The sequence below is a fragment of the Manduca sexta genome, chromosome 1 (assembly GCF_014839805.1).
Source record: "Manduca sexta isolate Smith_Timp_Sample1 chromosome 1, JHU_Msex_v1.0, whole genome shotgun sequence".
NCBI lineage: Eukaryota > Metazoa > Arthropoda > Insecta > Lepidoptera > Sphingidae > Manduca > Manduca sexta.
The window spans coordinates 2,421,515-2,446,126 of record NC_051115.1 but is presented as its reverse complement, the minus strand read 5'-3'; the positions used below and the strand labels follow the sequence as shown (position 1 = coordinate 2,446,126).

The 24,612-nt window shown below is 38.8% G+C and overlaps 1 protein-coding gene across 1 annotated transcript; it reads right to left on the bottom strand.

The window, feature by feature from the left end:
• Window positions 1–227: 227 nt before the first annotated feature.
• LOC115447715 lies at window positions 228–24,434 on the bottom strand. Its single transcript, XM_037436550.1, has 13 exons — window positions 24,253–24,434; window positions 21,843–21,978; window positions 20,622–20,857; window positions 19,975–20,145; window positions 17,717–18,031; window positions 16,101–16,750; window positions 15,505–15,640; window positions 15,017–15,108; window positions 14,177–14,327; window positions 8,870–9,002; window positions 8,027–8,099; window positions 5,807–5,937; window positions 228–3,770 (listed from the first exon to the last, which is right to left on the bottom strand). Exons 2-13 carry the CDS (start codon window positions 21,957–21,959, stop codon window positions 3,639–3,641), a joined length of 2,337 nt encoding a protein of 778 aa, XP_037292447.1. The 5' UTR covers window positions 21,960–21,978; window positions 24,253–24,434; the 3' UTR covers window positions 228–3,638.
• Between the last annotated feature and the right edge of the window lie 178 nt (window positions 24,435–24,612).

Here is a 24,612-nt window from a genome sequence, read left to right as displayed (position 1 = left end):
CATATGTAGAACCAAATAAGCTGGCTGGCTGGAATAGAATTCAATATTTTTCGAATGTACGAGAGTATTATTTTTGCTGTCGCCGGGCCACCAGTATTCGACCGGCGGGCCGCGGTCTGTGCATCCATGGTTTAGACTTTCTCATGTGCTCCCGTCGTCGTCTTTGTTGACCTTATTATTATATTTCATGTCGTGAAGTGCCAAGCTAATAATATACCTATATGTTCTCATTTCTTTCGCAATTGCCCTTATAATATTTTGTATTTCAAACTTTATGCGTTATGGTATTGTGTTTATATCAATTTTATTTTACCATTTTTTTATCATATACTTTTTGTATACTTTTATTTATTGTGTAATGAAAATAGAGCCTCGATTGTATAGTTCTATGAAAAGATAATATTTACGTATGCGATGTAAAGAGTAATAATATGTTTGTTACAAATTGGAAATTATGTTTTATTATAACTTATCATGCAATAAAACAACGATACAAATTGGCTATAGTTTTCTTATTTTGTGATAGCACAATTACAATTGTATGGTTCGGACAATTATCGAAAATAGTCGATAATATTGTCGAAAAGTTAGCGGATCAACACTACAGCACAAACAATACATACAATAGCTAGTTAAAGGCTGGTAGGTTAGCTAGGTTAGGGCTCATGTCCTCGCCGGTGAGGATCGCGACGCGTTACCCTTCTACTTCCCCCTACTTGCCAGCCCGAGCTGGTTACTTCGGTTTGTACCTTGTTTTTTGGATAAACTTTATCCCTAATTTAAAATGTCCATAGTTATATAAGTAATTTTAATAGTTGTTTAGAAATAATAATTATTCTTATTCTTTGTTTTGACGTATCATAAGTGCAACTTTGTTCGCCTACGTGATAAATAAAGTATTTTATTTATTATTTTTTATTTTATTTATTATTTACAATGGAACAATAGAATGTTTTTTTTTTTTATATCTTCAACTTGGAATGTAATCTTATTTCCAGGAAACACAATATATATAGATTCTAAGGGTAATAGTGGTTAGCTAAATAAATTTTGTAACCATTCGAAACCTTGAAAATTGACCTTTCAATTATAATATAATTTGATAAGTTTCGGAGTAGTGAAACAAGGGAAAATCCAAAAAAATGGGTCGAAGAATGTTTTGTTTTTTTATAACAACCAACATTCAACACTTGCGTCCTAAGAAAACAAAAAACCGAGGCTTGGAATGTGAAGTATAAACAGACGACGCGAGCAGTTTTTGTTTATATTTTCAAGTGGCTAATATAAACATTTCGGTCTCAGGTACCTTCGATGTGATGTATTGCTGATACTTCAGTTCTTTTACATTGTATTGAGTGTAACGATCATACAAAATATTGTTTGGATTTTATATTATTCGACATTTAGTGTCTTGCTCGGGTACCTAAAACTAGTAATAATTATATTTACATACTGAAGTCGTAATATCAAATTTATATATTGTAGATATCCATATCCACAATCTTTTTATGAATATAACACCGTTTACGGAATAAAGGTTTATGATTTATTACATTGTTTATGGCGCATATCGTCTATAAAGGTGGGAATCGCGCGTTTTTACGCGCCGACACATATAGCCGCTGGGCGTTACTTGACAGCTGTCAGTTTAAATGACAGTCTCACAAGAATTAAAGCTGTACTGAACTAAAAAAAATCACCAAAATCCGTCGATGTATATGTACTACGTACTAGATTTGGCGTTCCGAACATTCACTGTGTTCAACTGATTTGAACTGATATCCATTCAAATTGACTTCAGTATGGTCAATATTGACAGCTTGTGGTTGTGTACGGAGCGGCGCTCATGATATAAGAACTCGAGTCTAAGTTTAAACTTGGATTTGAATAAAAAAATATTAGTCAAATAAGTGAAATTATTTGTTGTTCAAGTGAATAAATAGGTTATAACAGTGACGTTTTGGTCGCCATTTTACTTCAGATTTTGAACAAATATTTTATATGGACGTTCGTGTCTATAGAATATACGTCAATGCCAAAATCCTATTTGATTTTGAGGATTTTTGTTGTGTTTGCGTCGATTTTTGTATTAATATCAAAGGACATTGTGACATCCTGCCATACGGACATTTCAAATAAGACAGCGACTTATAACCAATTGGTAATAACTTTTGAAGCAATAATTTGGTCCTTATGTCCGGTCTATAACTAACTATATAGTTATGTCTTTTTATGAAACACTAATAAAAAAAAAAAAGTGGATTGAAACTTTTTAAATGTCGTTCAAATGGTACAAAAGCTACCGCATATAAACATCACGCTGTATAACGTGCTATAAACTATTACTATTTTAATTATCTATAGACAATATAATTTCTTGCTAATATAATAATTGTTTCATATAAACTCCTTCGAAATATATGGTTTTCAAAAAGTTTTCGACGAAAAAGGTTTTACAAAAATGTACACATTCGATTTTTTAAATTTTAATCGATTTTTTTAAAATTTTATTCCAAATTTAAATTATTTTACGCGCGAAACGTGCGAAATATTTATGGTTCTTACAATTAGCTGTCATAAATAGACATGTTTTATGAAAAATATATTGTCATATTACATATATAAATTTGAGCTCCGAAAATTGCCTAAAATTGTTTCAAATTGACTAAACACCTACGACTGTTTCGGCGTAGACGGAAAAAGCGTCACGACCGAAATTACGTCGCATAATTTACATACAAAAAGTTTAAAAATGGAATTCCGTTGGCGTCCATTACGTATTTACGCTTTAGTGTTCTGCTCGGCGTTGACTAACCGCGCCAAGTCGCATGAATTCGCCTGCCATACATTTACTATGAAACTGCTTTTATTAGGAGCCGAATGGACTCACCACGTTCGTTCGTTCACCGTCTTGAATTATTTTTACATAACACAATCAAATCTAATATTAAATAAAATATACATTGGTACAATTTCTTGTAAAGTTTTGATACTTATAAAATTTCGTATCACCCTATATAGTGTTGGGGTAAGTTCGGATAATGGAGTAAGATCGTCGATTAAACATTACCTTTTGTAATGTGTCCAGTAAAGTGACTTCACCGCACCTGATGGTAGCTGACGCCCAGATAGTGAATCCACTGACGAGATACCACACCGGCAAGATCGGATACACAGACTGATCCCGGAACGCGACTCATGTGGGTCTTTATGATGCATTTTACATCTTGTTTAACCTTAACTCAAAACAATTGTGGTACATTGCAAAGTGGCACTCTCGTGTTGTCTGTTTTAGAAAGTGTCTTGTTTAATAATAATATGACGGTTTTACCCCATATTCCGATATTACCCCATCACAATTCACAAGTATAAAGCCAATTTTAGCTGAGACCTATAAATATTAGATATAATTTAGCAGTAATGTTGACGGTTTTACACAATTATCCGATATTACCCCTACACGTTACACAAGTATAGTCAATTTTAGTCAAGACGACGTCCGACCCGCTGGTCCGACGACATTCGCAGGTTCACCGGTGGATGAGGAGAGCGGAGGAGCGAGCAACGTGGTGCGCTCTAGGAGAGGCCTATGTTCAGCAGTGGACAGTTGTAGGCTGAGGAGATGAGATGAGTCAATTTTACCTGAGTCCCAGTAAAGACTTGTTCGACTTGAGAGCGGCTCGTAGCTTCTTCACGAAGTCTGAAGGCTGGATGAGAACTGTTGCTTCCGTGCCGTGATGGCAGATTTTGTTCATTTCTTCTTCGCCTCCCTAGAGGATTTTTAATGTGATAATACCTTATATATACAGGGTGCCTCAGAAAGTAGTGTCAAGCGGAGGTCTAGAGATAGAGCATCTCTTGGGGTACCCGAATCACATCCATGTATGTTCCGCGATTTTTCAGTTTTCGAGTTATGAATACACAAATAATTTTGTCCCACGATACCATGACACAATTACAAATACCCCCCCCCCCCCTCCCTCCTACTGCACACTGAAATATTTGAAATATTTACAAGCTCATTTTTGAACAATTTTTTATGCAGTTTTCGCAGATGTGCTTCCTTTTCGTATTATTAACCATTACAAACAAAATAATGTACAAAATCATGTATACGACAGTCGCCTATTTATAACAAATCACAGGACACACATGAGCGCCGGGAGGGGAGTGCAAGTAGCTGCACGTGGACCCCCCTCCCCAGATATAAATAAAAAAAAATATCTCACTGAATAAAACTACAACAATGGGAACTACCAACCACAGAGGCTATTTTTATCATAAAGCATTTTCAAAAGCCTGCACGATTTGAATTTGAAAAAACAAAATACTCAATGAATTATGTGTGCATAGGTGCAGATTGACACCCCCCCCCCCCCTACCAAACTGATCTTGGAGGCGCAAATGAGTATATTTATTTATTTGAACAGCCAACAAAACATACACCTTACATAGTTTTTTTAACAATTCGGTAAGTAATTGCTGCAGTGCTGTTTTAATTACAGGCTGTCACAGCATGAACATATTAATACATAACAATAAACAATTGGCTGCACCATAAGTGCAGTACATACATACATTCATAACATCATGCATTTATCCCTGAAGGGGTATGCAGAGGCGCAACTAGAGCACCCACTTTTCGCCAAGTGTGTTCCGTCCCATGTGATAGGGGGCGAGCCTATCGCCATACCGGGCACAAATTCCAGACTCCGGGCTGATACTGAGCAGAAAAACCCAAATATCACTGCCCAACCCGGGATTCGAACCCAGGACCTCAGAGCGCTATTGTACCGGGCATGCAATACAACTACGCCACCGAGGTAGTCCATTAGTGCAGTATTATCTAAATATAAGACTGAATATAAAACTAAATTTAGGTTTCAACAAGCGAGTTCGATATTTTCTTTTTGAAGATAGGAAGAGAGTCATTGAGTTGAATCTTGATGTCCACGATACAGGCATAGCCTAGTGTGGACATCATTGCTAATTGGTATAATTTGTGTAACTTTTTGGAAAATAAATTATTATTATTATTATATATATACATATAATTATCTCTCCTATTTGGAGGTATACAGGGCACGGGCCGAAGCCAAGTGCAATTTAATGAAAAAGTGCAAGAAATTAATTTAATGGGTCGGTAATGATAAAAATTTTCGAACAATACAAATGTTTAATATTGTTGCTTTTTGCAGAAGGATGTATGTATTTTTGTGTACGTCGAGTGTTCGAAGGCTGGTGTGTAGCGTTTTAGGGATTACTCCTATGGAAGATATTATAATGGGTATGGTCTTGTCTGTGGTGGCGTTCCATTGTGTTTGTAATTCTATAGACAAGTAGGTATATTTAGCAATTTTTTCAGTGTAGGTGGATAGGGTACCGTACTAATTTTTGTTCTTTACTATTATCAAATATTTACATAATATAAATTATAACAAGAATTATTGAAATCCGGTAATAAATCAACAAGTTATAAGCATTTGAATTTCGGTGGAAGGGGTAATTAACAAGAAACAGAAAAGAGACGAAATATCCACATGTGACGTCATCGGGAATTACGACGCGTGCAAAAGAAAGAGATGAAGCGATATCCCCACATCGCGCCCACTTCTGCACATTACAATATTTGAAATCTGAATTACTCGCTCATTTTTTAAACAATATCTATGCAGTTTTCGCAGGAGTGCTTCTTTATCGTATTATTAACCATTACATATAGAATAATGTACAAAATCAAGCATAGGCCGGTCCCCTATAGTAAGTTGTGTTATTATTAAATTAAATATGTGAATACAATATTCACCTTAAGCAAGTTAATGGTCCTGTTGTTGACCTCCGTGACGGCCCACTTGCCCGGCGGCGGGATGCCGACCCGCGCCGCCGGCGAGTCCTCCTCCACGCTCGTTATGTTACACTCGTTGTCCAGTTTTATTCCTTGAAACAAATCAAATCATTTATTTACTGAATGTTATGTTACAGGTGTAGCGGCGATAGCCTAGTTGGTTGTGGAACGGACTGCCGAGACGAATGTCCGCAGGTTCAAATCCCAAGGGCACACACCTTTGATTTTTCTAAAAAAAATAAGTGTGTATTCTTTGTGAATTATCGCTTGCTTTAACGGTGAAGGAAAACGTCGTGAGGAAAGCTACATACCTGAGAAGTTCTCTATAGGAATTTCGAAGGTGTGTGTACTCTACCAATCCGCACTACAGCGTGGTGGACTAATGCCTAATCCGTCTCAGTAGTAGAGGAGGCCCGTGCTCAGCAGCGGGACAGTATATAATACAAGGCTGATATTATATATACCTAGTCTTGCCATAAATATTGTAATAAAGAAAAAAGAAAATTGTTAACTGCAAATAACATTTATTACTTTTACAGTGTGTCAGTTTAATACATAAATATAAAACAATTAAAAATATAAAAAGCTTATTCGAAGTGGTCTCCATTGGCTGCAATACAGTCCTTTAAACGATGAGGCCAGTTATCAATAGAAGCACGCACTCTTTCCATGGGAAAATTCTTCACTGCCAATCGTATAGATTGTTTTAGGGACTCAAATTATCATGGCGTTTAGAGCAAGCTGTACTCTCTAAAACTGACCACAAATCATAATCCAGCGGATTAAGATCGGGACTAGACGACGGCCAGTCTTCAGCTCTGATGAAGTCCGAAACGTTCGATTCCAACCAAGACTGCGTGGACCGAGCTTTATGACCCGGCGCCGAGTCTTGCTGGAAGGACCATACTTGGTTATTGAACATGGTGATGTTAAGGGGCTTAACTACCTTCTCAAGAATGGTATCTTGATACACTTGTGCCGATGTTTTGATACCTTTTTCACAAAAATATGGCTCAGTCACTCCTTCATAGCTAACACCCCACCAAACCATCACTGAAGTCGGATAATGTCCACGTTGCACTCTGTCGACTAATTGGGAAGCTTCCTTAGAGCTTTGAGCATAAATACGGTCATTTTGTTTGTTAAAATGTTGCTCAATTGTAAAAATTTTCTCATCCGTAAACAAAATTTTTCTGTGACCTCCCTTTGCGTACCGCTTCAGTAGTTGTTTCGATTTTACCACCCTATTCTTCTTTAAATTATCAGTTAAGAAATGGCCAGTGCGTCTCTTATAGGCTGCAAGTCCTAAGTCATCTTTTAAAATACGCGACATGGTTCTAGGTGCTATCTTCATTTCCCGAGATAAAATCTTTTGCTTTCGGACAGGATTTCTTCGAATTCTTTCCCTTACTGCTTTGACCACCTTTTTCGTACGAACACTACGTGGACGGCCAGATCTTTTTCTGTCACAAACAGAGGAGGTCTCATTGTACCTATTAATAGCCCGGTACACAAACATTTTACTAATACCAAGTGTATGGAGAGTTTTAAAAATTGCATTTGGCTCCATACCTACTTTGTGTAATGCTATCACAGCGATTCGGTTCTCTTTATCACCCCACACCATTTTAATATCGCAAAATATTTTACAATGTATTGGCGCCAAAATGAGAAAACACAATGAACAATCGTATAAAAATGACAGATTCGAAATTCAAATGTAATATTTTTTTATAATTAAGTGTAACAGTATTTATGGCCAGACTAAGTATATATATTATATGTTACAGGTGTTATGTAAAGATGGAATGTATCGCCTACCGTTACTGAGCGTGCAAAGGTTTTTAGCTGATAATATATATTCAGTTGAAAGAGTAATTGCCTCAAGCGACATGTGTTTGCGAAAATTTTTAACTAGTTAAAAAAAATAACACTAAATGTCGCTTTAGTCAATTAGAATTTCAACCATTGATATTTTTTATACGCTACACCTGATGATGAGTGGGTTTTAGTAGAATGTAGACTAATGAGAGATGATGATGATATGCAATAATCTTTTTTTTTGAGTACCAATCGATCCTAAAGCTTATAAGGACAGGAGAGAGTAGAGGTTTGAGTACCCTCAGTAGTAGAGGTCAGTTCATGGAGATAGTATATAATATATTGCTGTTATGTACTCACCTATGCTCTCTTTATCTCTCTTGTTCAAAAGATATATGGTGCCGAGTGGAACTCTGTGGAACAACACGTCCACCTGAAAAATAATATACACACAGGGTCATTTTGACATTGCGTTACAAAATGAAACCACATACTTATCTTTTTGCTGATGACACTTTACAATAATTTACTCGTATGGTTGATATATCAACATTTCCCCAAAACAAAATCTCATCTGTAAAATGCTCTAGTTGACGTATGAAGATTTTTTGCTTTGAATGACGAGACGAGCTTGCCGTTCGCCTGATGGTAAGCGATACGATCCATAAACAGTAGAAACACCAACACCTTGAATTACAAAGTATTGTTTGGTGTTCCACTGCGCTTGTCTGAGGCATGAGATGTTAATTATTATGTCCAGTAGTTACACTGACTACAGTGTCCTTTAAACCGGAACACAAGTGACTACACACTGCTTAGCAGAAATAGACATTGCAGTGGTACCACCATAGAGGAACGCAACCATCTGTTCCTCTACAGCGGTGTCTACCTTTAAACTGCTAAAACTCTAACCCCCTTATTCATAAACGTTGTTTATCTAAGGACGGAGTAAAGCTGTGATAACAAGCCTGTTTCTCAGTGCCCAACGGCACTGAGAAATAGATATAGGGCCGTTGTGATTGGTTATTATTGTTGTATCTCAATATTAGCCAATCACAACGGCCCTACGTCTACGCACTGCGAAGACTGCCATGCCGTCAGCACTGAGAAACAGACTTGTTATCACAGCCTTACTCGGTCGTTAGATAAAAAACGTCTATGAATAAGGGGGTAAGAAATAATAGTTTTAATAAGATTACATACCGTATGATGCCTAGAGTGTTTGAAGGCGGCGGCTGCTTTGCTCGCGTTGGCGGGAGGCACCCCCCGCACGGCGACGAGACAGTCCCCACAGCGGCCCCCCCACCGCGCCCCGCCTGCTCCCCACCACGCCACCCTGGTGGAGGGAAGATGGAATATACATAGGTTTTTGGTGACTTGTAACAGGGCCCTTATTCTGTATGATAGCGTGTAACGTTACCAATTATACTATATGTACTCTGTTAACGTTACTATTGTCTTTCTAAATGGTCTGTGGTTATAATATGAATGATTAACGCCCTCGCAATTAGAACTACCAATGAGCATCATCGTTGCAATGAATTGTCATTGCACTGACGTACGTCCGAATGGCGCCTGCATAAATAGGCGTGCAACGCGACCTCCCACCTTTTTTAACTATTATCTTTGGCCGTGGCACTACATATTGTCACACACGTCGTTGTTCCCGCTAGGGTGAGTGTGCCAATTTACTAACCGCTAACTATGTATTCTGGGCATCAGGGCTTGTGAGCTGTCACGAGTCGCTGGCGCGGAATGTAAGCCTAGCTTGCATTCCGACCTGGTGGATTCTGATTCCAGGTTCTACTTTACGGCGTGCTTTCTTCTTCACGGCGTGCCTTTTCCTCTACGGCGTGCCTGCTTGTACGGTGCGGATCACGGTGCCGTAGCAGACAGACGGGAGAGCTGCCTCCCGAACACGTCCAGCTGCGCACCACCATCGTCGGGTGTGCTGACCCCGACCGACTGCCGGCGAGCTGCCGCCGGAGCCGACCACGTGCACACTACCAACGTCGCGGGAGCTGACCCCGACCACGTGCACGCCCTGCTCACCCACGTGGCCTTCCAACTGCCCGGCGAGCTGCCGCCGGAGCCAGCCACGTGTAGCATCTACGTGCCGTTCGCCTGGATCGGAGTTCCCCAGGCCAGTGACTCTTGTTGCATAACACCAGGGGCATGATTCTCTACGACAATGTCGAACTTGTAACACGGCGTGTTTCGTTAACTTCGTGTTATGACTGTGTAAGAGTATTCTGGATGCTAATTTGACATTTCATGAACACGATGAGGTGTGACACATCCGCCTTACGGGCATGTTACGAATTGTCAAAATAACGTGCGGCAATCCAGCGCGTCTATGCGCGTTTAGACAAATTAATTATTTAGATACAACGACTGTATAATTTCTATTGACGATAGTATCCTCTTTACATCGTGAAAACTCAAATATAATATTCTACCTTATCAGAAACAAAAACAAACATAAATCCTAAATGATCGAATTAATATTCAAACCTATGTTTTTGTATCTTGATAGTCAAATTTGTGTTATGGGCTCAGCGGTGAAAAATAAGCTACTTTACTACTGGCAACCCGACTTTTGACAACAATTGAGGTCAATCAAGTTTATTTTTATTACTTCGATGTAATATTTCTATTAGTAAATAGATAGGCCAAACAAATATAAAACACTAATGAAGGTATCTTTTTAAACAATGTTTTCTTAATTATGTACATTACAATTAATACTATGTAGTTTCTTTGTGGTGAAAGTTTTGTACCTATAAAGTTTGATAACAATAAAGATTATTGAAGAAATTTTTACTAGTTATACATTATTGTTGTTATAAGTAATTGGTAGAGGTCTTAATCAAGGGCTTAGCCAGCTTTAAATTAAATATCAAAATCTTCTAAATGTGAATATCGATCCGGGGAAACAAAGCAAAAATTTCATGTAGGTAATCCCAATAATTTTACACAATTACAAACAAAAGTATGTAATCATGTTAAATCTAAAATTGTTTGTACAAACACTTCCTTTTTTTATTTTTAGGAGACCAAAGGCATCTTACATTGAATACTAATGTTAACAAAACTGATAATATCAAATGTAATAATAAAATAATTTCTTTTACAGGATAGTGAATGTAATGCAAGATATTCCAAATAAATAATAATAAAATATACTCAGTTTTAACAACACATTATTTTTGTTTTATTTTTTATTTGTTGTTCAGTCTTAGATAACATAATATACTTAAGTAAAATTTCTATACATGAGTTTGAATGTTTGTTAATTAATCAGTTTCACCTTAATAACTAAATGAATGTGTATGAAATATGGTACTCAGACAGTGAGCTGTGGATTGAATAGAGTACTTTTTATTCCAAAAAGATTAATGCCGGTTGAGCGGCAAATAGAAGTTACTAGGTAATAGAGCTATAAATTTTTAAAAATAACGTTTAATAGGCAATATACACTTATTTTAATTATTGTTGGTAAGTCTGTTATATGTGAGTGTCTGTCTTAATAGTTATAAGGTGTCTACGGCAATGTCTATTTCTATAGCCAAGTTAAACTGTGTCCATGCACTGATGTGTACCAGTTTAGAGGAAATTGTAACTAGCGTAATTACTTTATAAGACCTAAAATCTTTGTCTCATTCTGAAAACCTACTGTGGAACGTCACATAATGCTTTACAATTCAAAGTTCCGGATGGCATTGTAACTGTTTATGGGCGGTCGTATCGCTTATCATCAGGTAAACGGCATCCTCGTCACATTATTTAACTAAATAAAAAAAAAAAAGAATTTGAGTTAATGCCTTGTCGATTTTGCAACAAATTTTATGATGGAAGGTCCGTAGAATTCCTATTAATATACGTTGTTAGCGCTAATTTAACATAAACTGCATAAGCACAACAGCATTTACTATTATTCATATAACAGCATTCGTGTAAAATCTTCAGTAGCATTCAATATATCAATTCAATTCAATTTTTAAAATGTGGCTTTAGTAAACAAATCAAGTAAATAAGTCAATGACATTGACATTTGACAATAATTTTGAAGTTATATTTTTTCGTTTGAAAACAATCACAATCTACGGAAATTTCTTTAAATTATTTTTATATTCCTTTCATGTTTCTTACATTTAAGTATATACAAAAATGGGATTAAATAAAGTTTGGCAGTGATTTATTCGAGTTACATCATTTAATATCACGAATACAAACAAAAAAAAGCCTTTTCAAAAAAACCGATACTTGCCGATTCGAGGGGATGAAAGATTTCTGAACGTATTAACACATCGTAATATAAAAAATATTAAGCATAGACAACCTATCGTATGGCATACACAATACCTATTTATCAATTACACATCGTGGCGCGTGTATGAAACGCGTTTGTGTTTAGAGCTTGTTTTGACAACACGCGTTTACGGTGTGTTATCGCGAGTAGCATAGGGAATCAACCTACAGCAACCAGTACCGAGTGTAACGCGGAGGTGTAAAAATAAAGCTCGTACCACGTAATAACCCTGAGTTTTCAATTGTCTCCTATCTATCTGCGGGCAGGCCCTCAACCGCCGCAGTGGCGCCCCACGTTGGGCGCCACTGCGGCGGTTGAGTTGCCGCGTAAACGCGTAACGCGGCCGTGTCATGTTATCTTCGAGAAAAGTGTGTGGAATGGTATTCTGTAAGTCAAATTTTTATAATCCTAAACATGATGCGTTGTGTTACGTGCTTGTTACGCACTGTCAAAATAACGTGCGGGATAGAGAATAAGGCCCCAGTAATGTTTTATTATTTTAAGTAAGTAGGTTTATGGGTAGTTTTCTTTTTTAATGTTCTCTTTTTATAATGGGTTATCATGTTTTTTATTTGTCATTAATTAATAAACTATTATAATATTCGTTTGGTATTAAAGATATTTTAGTAACCTTAAATATTTTTTTTCTTTTATAATTTTTTTTTTTGTATTTATATGTGTGTAGAGAAATAAATGGTTTAATGGTTTTTAAAATTGAAATGAAATGATTTATTTGAATCCGTAAAATGTTATGCATTATTTAGATTCCGTCAATATTAACTCTAACAACAGTTCGGAAAGCAGTTCTCACCAGAGAAGAACGGGTAAGAAATTTAAGGGATAGGCCATGGTGTAACTATGCTACCCAATTTTCTCTATATGTGTTCCGTCCCATGATGTGATAGTAGGCGAATATATCAGACACGAATTTCGGCCTTGTCTGATACCGAGCAGAAAAACCCAATCACTTTTAGCGACCTGGGATTTGTACTCGAGAAGTCGTCCCGTAATACAAGTATGTTACCGAGGCAGTATTTAATTTTTTATAAATATTTTTTATTGCTCTAAATGACGAGACGAGCTTGCCGTTCGCCTGGTGGTAAGCGATGCGATCCGTAAACAGTAGAAACACCAACACTTTGAAGTACAAAGTATTGTTTGGTATTCTACTGCGCTCGCCTTCCTGAGACATGAGATGTTAAGTCTTATGTCCAGTAGTTACACTGGCTACAGTGTTCAAACCGGAACACAACAGTAACTACACACTGCTTAACAGAAATAGACATTGCGGTGGTACCTACCCAGGCCTCCCACATATGAAACCTACCACCAGTAAAATAATTTATTGACGACTGACCGATGTCCAGCGGCGATAGCCTAGTTGGGTGTGGAACGGACTGCCGAAACGAATGTCCACAGGTTCAAACCCCAAAGGCACACACCTCTGACTTTTCTAAAAAATTATGTGTGTATTCTTTGTGAACTATCGCTTGCTTTAACAGTGAAGGAAAACATCGTGCGGAAACCTGCACACCTGAGAAGTTTTCTATACGAATTTTGTGGGTGTGTGAAGTCTACCCGCACTACAGCGTGGTGGACTAAGGCCTAATCCCTCTCAGTAGCGGAGGCCCCTACAGTGGGACAGTATATAATACAGGGCTAATATTATTATTATATAGTATTAAGCATTTCATTCGCGTGGTTTTGCTGTCATACAAAATATTTATTACATTTATCAGTCATTAAATAATTATGAGAAGTCACCTGACCCAGCTGGAACGGGTAAGGGGGTAACATTATGACCCGAATGGTCCCCGCGTGGATTAGCTATCATACAAAATATTTACTTTATTAAATTTACCAATGAGTCATTAAATTATAATCAGAAGTCTAGATCCAGCCGGAACGGGTAAGGGGGTACATGATGACCCGAATGATCCCCCTGGATCCGTTGTCATCCGCTAACGGTTTGTCGCGCAGGGGCCTTATTCTCTATCCCGCACGTTATTTAAACAGTGTGTAACAAGCACGTCACACAACGCATCATGTTTAGGACTATAGAAATTTGGCTTACAGAATACCATTCCACGCACATTTCTCGAAGATAACATGACACGGCCGCGTTACGCGTCTACACTATCATACAGAATAAGGGCCCAGTCCGTCTATTTATGTCCACGGCATTTTTGACAACGTACCACACTCTCCGCTCGTAGTCGACGAGTACTGGCGGTTCGCTGGCCCTGACGGGCGCGACTAGCGCGGCGCCGCGGCGCTGCTCGGCGCGGAGGCGGCGCGCCTCGCGCACGCGCAGCCCGCGCAGCACCACGTCGCCGCACGGACGCTCCTCTGGAAAATTAAATTAATTAATCACTTAGGCGAACATGATTGCTCTGACAAGTCAAGATACAATGATCAGCCAGTTCCAACAGGCATAATTGTGTCGACTGTCGTCTCATGGGGTAATCATCTCTCGTCAGTCGACATTTTATTAGACCCCACTCCACTTACAATCAGGTGCAGTGGGGTCACCTTGCTGTGCACATATAAGAACAAAAATGATACATGCAAACAAATTAATTATTACAATTAAGAGTTGACAACATGTGTTCTACTCAACTCAGGATTGAATGTCGCCATTTTTATTATTCGCCGTTATCTTCTGTATAGGTTTTAGATTTGTAACAAGTACAGGGGGGAGCCGATAAACTTATAATAAAATAAACAAAAATAAATTGACTGCCTCGGTATTATCGTAATGCGTGCTACTACTAGGCTGAGGTCCTTGGTTAGAATCTAGACTCGAGCCAAATATAATTATAACTGGGTTTTTCCATTTTAAAAATTACTCAGTTGCAGCCCAGTCAAGGAGTTTGCAGTGCGTTACCCTGGATATCTCTCCGGTCATGTTGGATTGTCTCACCGGAGTGCTTCTGTATTGCACACTATAATGTCTCTTGGCTGATCTCCATTGAGATTGGCTGCCAATGAAATTTGGCTAGGAGGGTTTCATTCATTAAAATAATACCATATTATACCGTTACTAAGCGAGCTGCTGCGTCTTCGACTGCTGTCCACTCGCGCGTCCGTCCGCGAACGATGCACTACCTTCGCAGGAGAAGATGTATTCCTGTAACAAAATAAACGAAGCAGATTAGTAAGCAACTTGCAGAAGTCGACTCCAATGAACCATTTTACAGCAAGCTGACTTTGTGGCGGTACAATTAGTGCATACACCGCCATCTCGTCAACATCACCGAAATTGCATGCGATGCATTGACATAATTCTTGTTATAACGCACAGCAATCCCGCTAGATGGCGACAGACGATTCTAACTTGCGATAGCAGAATTTGCGTGACTCAGCATATATACCACCACCGAATAGGAACCGTCGGAGACGCTGCGGCCGGTCACAAGCATCTGCCTGACTGGAAATCTTTCCCTTCCATAGAGGAACGTAATCATCTACCTATGTACGCCGCTATACATCAAATAGTTTGCCAGGTATTAGTATTTCATCATACCTATCATTAGCCTCGTTCTCTTGCCTCTGCGGACTCTCAGACCTCTTCCCGTTGCCGATCCCGCGCAGTCTCGTGAGGAGGGACAGCTCCGTCAAACCTCGCTTCCATATCGGCTTCTGAGGCTGTTCGGGTTTCTCTATAAATTAAGATATGTTGTGAATTGATACTGGAAGTTCAAATTAAATTCAGTGTACACCATACAGGTGTTAAAAATCCTTTATATTGGACCATGAAAGTTTGTCGCGTTCGGGGATCACCCTGTACATCCCGTTCAAATAGGCCAGCATAATTATGTCGACTGGCGAGAAATCAAGGTGTTGGACGGTGTTTCTACTGTTAATGGATCGTATCGCTTACCATCAGGGGAACGGCAAGCTCGACTCGTCATTCAAGCAACAAAATAAAATGATCTACATACAGCTAATGATGCCAAAAATATATGCCATAGACTAACAAATTAAACGTAAAAAGTGTTTCACATTTTTTACACTTTATATGAATTGCAACTCTATTCTCTCTCTCTTTCTCTTTTCTCTCTATAGTAGTTTGAAATATCATATTATATACAGCTAAGACTTACTATAGTAAAAACTCACCAGTCTTAACCTCCCTTTTTGGGCTGCCATTTTGCACTCTAACCACCTGCCTTCTAGGTGAATTGTCGTACGCGTTATGGCTTCTAGATCTTTCCACGTTAGACCTGAGCCTTTCCGCACTATCAGCCACATTATCTCTTGTACTCGCGTTAATTTCCGTAGTCGTCACATTTTGTTGTTGTTGTTGCTGACTTAGAAATAAAAATTCGTACGCCGAATCGTTTGCTTCTAGATTCGGCAACGAAGATTTCCTTGTTTTCTCCGCATTTCTCAGCCTCCTCGGTAAAGGAGACGGCCTCGGCTCGGCAGAAGTCGACGCCATGCACAGCCTCTCGTACAAACCATCCTTATCCTCGTTGACGGTGACAGCTGTCACATCTGTCACGCTGACGTCTGTCACGTTGACAGCTGTCGTTGTCAGACTCAGGTGGCCGTATTCTGGCTCGGTTTTCGCGAACACCGTGCCGTATTCCGAGTTCTGTACGTTCACTTCCGTGTTGACGATGTTCACGAAGCTCGGTTCAGGCGTGGGCTCGGTTTTCGCGAATTCGAAATCGAATACGTCTGTTTCGGGGCCTAAGACGGGTATTGCCGTGTGCGGCGCGTCTTTGTTTGAAACCTGGATCACTGTTATGTTCGACGGGCGGTCGCTGGAACAATATTTTTGGGGTTTTAATAAGTTTTATGAAATTTAGAGGTATAATAGATAAATTATCCCTTATCACAAGCCTATTTTTCTATGCACCTTGCAGAATAAATCGACGCGTTTTTTAACAAACGATCCCAATTGCTCATTATTGATCTATCGCGAATATAAACCGATCAGAACATAGCGTTTTTTGACATTACAAATGGATTATTTCGATTGGTTCGGAAACGGATTTAAGATCGAGATTGGGATCGTTTATTGAAAGCGGCCGTTAGTCTATTTACAGCCAAATTGACATCTAGCATCGTGAGGTGATCCATTACTGAACAAATTGTATTACAACACTCAAATTGTATCCCATCAGGGGCGGACGAATTACGTATCAAATAGCGGAACCTCGCCCCCCTCTTCCAATGTGAGACACTAATTCTACAACCAGTCGATAATTGAATATACAATCTCGATTCATTTAGAAAGAAATATTATCCCATTTACTATTGAAACGCATGAATCCCCAGTGTCGTAGTCGTACCGCGCAGTATAACCACGCTCCTAAATAAATTATTAATACCCATTAGAGTAAACGCATCTGGCTATCTGTCTTAGCATTATAATTTTGTTTGTAGAGTAGTTTCCGTAGTATAATTTCAATTAGGGCATAGGTTTAACCACTGAAGCATCGGAATGTTTGCCGGCAAACATGACAGCTACATGACATTACGCGTGTCACGGAAAAATAACCTTATTATGTAGTCTATAAGGTTATATTCCCGTGACACACGTAAATGTCATGTAGCTGTCATGTTTGCCGGCAAACATTCCGATGCTTTAGTGGGGAAGACAATCTAGTCATAATGTAATTTAGTGCTTAAGTATTGTTTATAATGATTATGGTCTGTGCTATGCCTTTTGCTATAAAAAAAAAAAAAAATAAAAAAAAATAATTAATTAGTCAAAACAATCTCACCTCCCCTGCCCCTCCGCACTCGTGGAAGCCGTCGCATCCTCCACTTCCCCCACCACAACGGTCTGCCTGTACTCATCATGCGCCCTGTCAATCTCAGCAAAGAACTCCTCGTCGCTGTCAGTCGCTTCTCGCTTCAACACAGAATCGTCAAGACATATGTTCTGGCCGCAGATCTTGGCCACGTTCTTCCGTTCTCTGCTCTGCGACGACGTGCTGGGTAGCGAGAACGGTTCCCAGGACGTGTCGGGTTCCGGTTCTGGCGGTTCGGGCGGCGTTTCCGGTTGCCGGTTTGGCACTATCTCTATGCCGGGGACTCTGGAATGTGAAATGTTATATTTAATATTTACGCTACGCTTTTTTCAGTGCTTTGAGGTCTTGGGTTCAAATCCCGGGTTGGGCAAAGTGATATTTGTTGTTTTTCTGCTCAGTATCAGCCCGGATTCTCTCAGAGTAGTAGTAGAGGCATTAGGGCACTACTACTACTACTGTTGCTGGTCCGATCTACGCAGAATATTTTCAATATGCTTATAATTATATCTTATTAGCGTAGTGTTGTAGTGTTGTAGTGTGTAGTGTTGTAGTGTGTAGTGTTATAGTGTGTAGCGTTGTAGTGTGTAGTGTTGTAGTGTGTAGTGTTGTGTGTAGTGTTGTAGTGTGTAGCGTTGTAGTGTGTAGTGTTGTGTGTAGTGTTGTAGTGTGTAGTGTTGTAGTGTGTAGTGTTGTGTGTAGTGTTGTAGTGTGTAGTGTTGTAGTGTGTAGTGTTGTGTGTAGTGTTGTAGTGTGTAGCGTTGTAGTGTGTAGTGTTGTGTGTAGTGTTGTAGTGTGTAGTGTTGTAGTGTGTAGTGTTGTGTGTAGTGTTGTAGTGTGTAGTGTTGTAGTGTTGTAGTGTGTAGTGTTGTAGTGTGTAGTGTTATAGTGTGTAGTGTTGTAGTGTGTAGTGTTGTGTGTAGTGTTGTAGTGTGTAGCGTTGTAGTGTGTAGTGTTGTGTGTAGTGTTGTAGTGTGTAGTGTTGTAGTGTGTAGTGTTGTGTGTAGTGTTGTAGTGTGTAGTGTTGTAGTGTTGTAGTGTGTAGTGTTGTAGTGTGTAGTGTTATAGTGTGTAGCGTTGTAGTGTGTAGTGTTGTAGTGTGTAGTGTTGTGTGTAGTGTTGTAGTGTGTAGCGTTGTAGTGTGTAGTGTTGTGTGTAGTGTTGTAGTGTGTAGTGTTGTAGTGTGTAGTGTTGTGTGTAGTGTTGTAGTGTGTGGTGTTGTAGTGCGTAGTGTTGTAGTGTTGTAGTGTGTAGTGTTGTAGTGTGTAGTGTGTAGTGTTGTAGTGTGTAGTGTTGTAGTGTGTAGTGTTGTAGTGTGTAGTGTTATAGTGTTGTAGTGTGTAGTGTTGTGTGTAGTGTTGTAGTGTGTAGCGTTGTAGTGTGTAGTGTTGTAGTGTGTAGTGTTGTGTGTAGTGTTGTAGTGTGTAGTGTTGTAGTGTTGTAGTGTGTAGTGTTGTAGTGTGTAGTGTGTGGTGTTGTAGTGCGTAGTGTTGTAGTGTTGTAGTGTGTAGTGTGTAGTGTGTGGTGTTGTAGTGTGTAGTGTGTAGTGTTGTAGTGTGTAGTGTTGTAGTGTTGTAGTGTGTAGTGTGTAGTGTTGTAGTGTGTAGTGTTGTAGTGTGTAGTGTGTAGTGTTGTAGTGTGTAGTGTTGTAGTGTGTAGTGTTATAGTGTGTAGCGTTGTAGTGTGTAGTGTTGTAGTGTGTAGTGTTGTGTGTAGTGTTGTAGTGTGTAGCGTTGTAGTGTGTAGTGTTGTAGTGTGTAGTGTTGTAGTGTGTAGTGTTGTGTGTAGTGTTGTGTGTAGTGTTGTAGTGTGTAGTGTTGTAGTGTGTAGTGTTGTGTGTAGTGTTGTAGTGTGTAGTGTTGTAGTGTGTAGTGTTGTAGTGTGTAGTGTTGTAGTGTGTAGTGTGTGGTGTTGTAGTGCGTAGTGTTGTAGTGTTGTAGTGTGTAGTGTTGTAGTGTGTAGTGTTGTAGTGTGTAGTGTTGTAGTGTGTAGTGTGTAGTGTTGTAGTGTGTAGTGTTGTAGTGTGTAGTGTTGTAGTGTGTAGTGTTGTGTGTAGTGTTGTAGTGTGTAGTGTTGTAGTGTGTAGTGTTGTAGTGTGTAGTGTTGTAGTGCGTAGTGTTGTAGTGTGTAGTGTTGTTGTGTTGTAGTGTGTAGTGTTGTAGTGTTGTTGTGTGTAGTGTTGTAGTGTTTAGTGTGTGGTGTGTAGTGTTGTAGTATGTGGTGTGACTCACATGTCGAGCGGCACGGGCGGCGTGGGCGGCAGCGGCGAGGTGGGGTCGCGGGCGGCAGCGCGCGGCGGCGGCGGCGCGGGCGGGCTGCAATATACGTTCTCGCCCTTGCCGGTGATCTTCAGCTCGGCCAGCTTGTTGCGCAGCGTCGTCACCCAGTCCTGCATCGTTTCCCTGTAAATATTATACATCAATGATGTCTCTCTGACTGCCTCGGGCCTCGGTGGTGTAGTACTGAATGTGCGGTACGGCAGCGCGTTGAGGTTCTGGCTTCGAATCCCGGGTCGAGAAAAGTATTTTTTTACAGTTCCCCATCATAAAGTTTTTTTTATTGCTTTGAATGACAAGACGACCTTGCTGTTCGCCTGATGGTAAGCAATACGACCGCCCATAAACAGCAGAAACACCATGAATTACAAAGTATTGTTTGGTATTCCACTGCACTCGCCATCCTGAGATATGAGATGTTAATTATCATGTCCAGTACTTACACTGGCTACAATGTCCTTCACACTGGAACACAACAGTGACTACACACTGCTCGACAGAAATAGACATTGCAGTGGTACCTACCCAGGCCGACTCATATATGAGTGACCTACCACCAGTAAATGTTTTGGCACTGCGAGCACACATCAAACGCCACTCACCAATCAGGCGCCAGCATCCTCACAGGTCCATGGTCCGTGTCCACTAGGAAGTCATACTCCTGGCCCTGCCTTGGCCTCACACTGCCGGTGACGTGCCTGGCCGCTGACAGACAGGCGCGCCACACCGGCCGGTGAGAGAGGGCGCACGGGTGCTCCGCTTCGGGATACTGCTCGAGGTAAGGAGTCCTGCCATTGTGTATACATAGTTGTGTCCACATCGGTTTGAGAGGGGGTTTCTGGAATTTTAATAGCATCATGTTAGGTTTGCAATATATTTGTGAAGATATTAGAAGTAGACATACAAACTATTATGTTTAGAAATTCTATGAATATTTTTAAAAAATATTGTAGGTAGCATGGGAGAAGTAATCCAGTGTTCTTGGCGATAGGATATATTTTATATCCGCCCGGATAGCGTTTACCGTAAACAAGATGTTATAACCCGTCAGAGCCCACGTAAGTGTAACGCGTTCCGGAATCAGCCTGTGTATATCTGGTTCAAATAGCCTGACATATTCCTTTTGACTGCTGATAGGCAATTATCTCTCGCCAGTCGACTTGCTTTTGGACGCTACTCTACTTACCATCAGGTGCAGTGAAGTCACATTGCCTTAGAATAATTGATTGTAGTGTTATTTTCTAGAAGATAAGTATGTGGTTTCATTTAATAAGTCAATGTCTAAACGACCCCAAATAGAGATTAGCAGTATACAAGCACCTATCAGTTGTGCATGATTTTAAATAAATTATGCCTCCTAGCATAGTGTATTATGGTATGACTGCAGAGCTAATATGTCAGGTTCGATTTACTGGTCAGGCAAGGTGACATTCGCTTTCATTTATTTATTATTAATAAAGCCTTACCAACGAGAAATACATATAAAGGTTTAACATTGTGTGGATAATACATTAAAAATTTAAGTGTATGCATCTAAATCATAGGTAAGTTCAACATTATTTAAAAAAGAAATGAAATTTTATCAATATATATATTATGCAACAACATTGACATAGTATGTCATCATTTTAAATTTCTATATGGTATAAAACTTTACTTTTACTACTCATTATCACCCATTAGTCTGGTATTGGTGCCGGATATAGCAATAGGCTCGCCCCATACCATATGGAGAGGAATACACATGGCGAAAAGTGGGTGCATCAGCTACCTGTCTGCCTACCCCTTTGGGGATAAAAAGTGTGTGTGCATAAATAAATTACCTTGTGCGCCAATGGTATGAGTTTGCTGACGCTCACTTCGTTTGGTATCCGTTTGAGGTATGCATTCTTTTGTATCTCCCTGTAATAAACAGGGCCTTCGTCCCTTTCTCCTGACATAGCTGCACAATCACAAAACCTGAAAGGAATAGAGATATTTATATGATTGTGTTATACACAGTACTTTTCTTGGGGGAGGGGGGGGGGGGGGTCACGCACTACTCCCAAAGGACGTTTCAAAAATATCGAAAAAAAGTCATTAAAAAGTACAAGAAGGAAGTCGGGTACAAAAAAATATGGATTTAGAATTTTCGAGAATTAACATGCCCCTAAATAAGGAGTGACAAGGAAGGAATGGTTATACATAATCTAGAACAGGGATAGCATGTGTGCCTGCAGTGGCATGTGACAAAATAATTCAGGCACGTGAGCAATATGCCAAACATTGTATACTACGACAGACAATGTCCCGTCTTAACTATGAATTTGCAGCGCGCATTCTGTCAATCACTGACAGTTATTTCAAACAATTGACAGTTATATAAAATTAATATTTTCGTTAAGTTTTCTTAAATTTTCTAATTTTCTGCACAAATTTTTGGATTTTTCTTCTATAAGAACCTTCTCCTGACAATAATAAACACAAAAAAAAAAAATAGTGAAATTGGTCCAGCCGTTCACGCGTGATGGCGTAACCAAGGGAAATAGGGATTCATTTTATATATATATTGCTCGCGGCTCCGCCCGCGTTATAAAGTTTTTCAGGCTAAAGTTTTCCGTTATAAAAGTCACGCTATATATTTTCCCGGGAGCCTATGTTCTTCCCAGGGTCTCAAACTGTACTCCATACCAAATTTTATCCTAATATGTTGGGTAGTTTTTGAGTTTAACACGTTCAGGCAAACAGATGCAGCGGGGGACTTTGTTTATAATATATTTTTGTAGAACTTTTTAAGAGGAACATTCCCGTCATACATCATTGGAGCATAACTTTAACCGTATACGCAGCGCACGCAAAAGAAGCTCTCAAAACTAATAAATTTTCCCCGTTTTTGCAACATGTTTCATTACTGCTCCACTCCTATTGATCATAATGTGATGATATATAGCCTATAGCACTCCACGAACTAAAGGCTATCCAACACAAAAACATTTTTTCAGTTCAATCCGGTAGTTCCTGAGATAAGCCATTACTGCTCCGCTCCTATTGAGTATAGCGTGATGATATATAGCCTATAGCACTCCACGAACAAAGGGCTATCCAACACAAAAATATTTTTTCAGTTCGAACCGGTACTTCCTGAGATTAGCCATTACTGCTCCGCTCCTATTGGGTATAGCGTGATGATATATAGCCTATAGCACTCCACGAACAAAGGGCTATCCAACACAAAAAGAATTTTTCAGTTTGAACCGGTAGTTCCTGAGATTAGCGCATCCAAACAAACAAATTCTTCAGCTTTATATAATAGTATAGAAATATATATTATTGCACAAAACTCTATAATAGTTGCAGATTCATTAATTTACCAGTTCGAATTTTGTAAAGGGTAATTATACTTTAATTTTACTCAGTATATTTTTATATAATTTTTGTGTCTAACAAAAACTAAAATGAGTTAGACTTAAACTCGTTTTAGTTTTCTGAGTACAAATATTTTTGGAATACTATCTATTCTAATTAAAGCTGTATAATTTAATGTATATTTTTGTAGTAATTTTAATCTGTTTTGTGTACATAGAATAAAACAAGTAAATATATACATTATCGTTTTCTATAAGGGTTTTGTAACTTTGTAAATTTGTAACTTTAGCAAGGTATTTACTAACAATTTCTTTCAAAGACTGTCTAGAGAGAATATTTTATAGATGTTCAATAGAAATTCTGGAATTTCTTTATAATATGCAACATATTACAAAATAATTTATTTTTACTGTGAAATTTTTGCCAAAAACACTAATAGATTAAGTTTTTGATACTTGAATCTGTTTAAAATCTTTTGATCTTTTGCAAGTGTATTGTGCAATGCAGGAAGTCGCTGAAATCCCGTCTTAGGTGTTAATTATTATTATTCATAATCTGACTTGTTATTTATTAGTACATTAGAAAAGTTGTTCACCCTGACTTACATGCAAATTTAGTATGGAGCATATTTCCACGAAAGATTGCAAAACCATTACAATTGGTGTTGAATTAATTATAGAAAGGACATTGATGACTAAGTTCGCAAGTATGCTACGGATTCCTTTTATGGTAGACATTTTTATTAAAAAGTTAATATGTCTACATGTAAAACTCGATGTATGACAGTTGATGTTCTGAAATATCACATTTATGACCTATTTAAAAGGACTTAATGGAAGTTGAGGTGTAAATTCCAGTGAAATTGTTTCGAAAACATAAAAAACTTACTTGTTATCTGTAATTACACCTTTCTCTTGGTTGTTACGTCTAATAATAATACACGACCTTCATATTTCGTAATGGCGTGTAAAAACATTTGTGCGATTGCGTTATTGTCTTTATAACTATGTGTAAATATTTAATAGAAAACAAACGGATTTCTGAATACAATGCACCGACGCCATATTTATTATTAATGACAGTTTGGTATTGTTGCCATTGTTTATGTTTTTTTTTTCATTAATGTAAAATAATTGCACAACTTGTTAATATTTCATTTCATTTAGATTCGTCATAATATTTATAGAGATAACACGATCGCATGAAAGTTGTATAAAAAAATGATTAAGAAATTACTTTATTTTATGA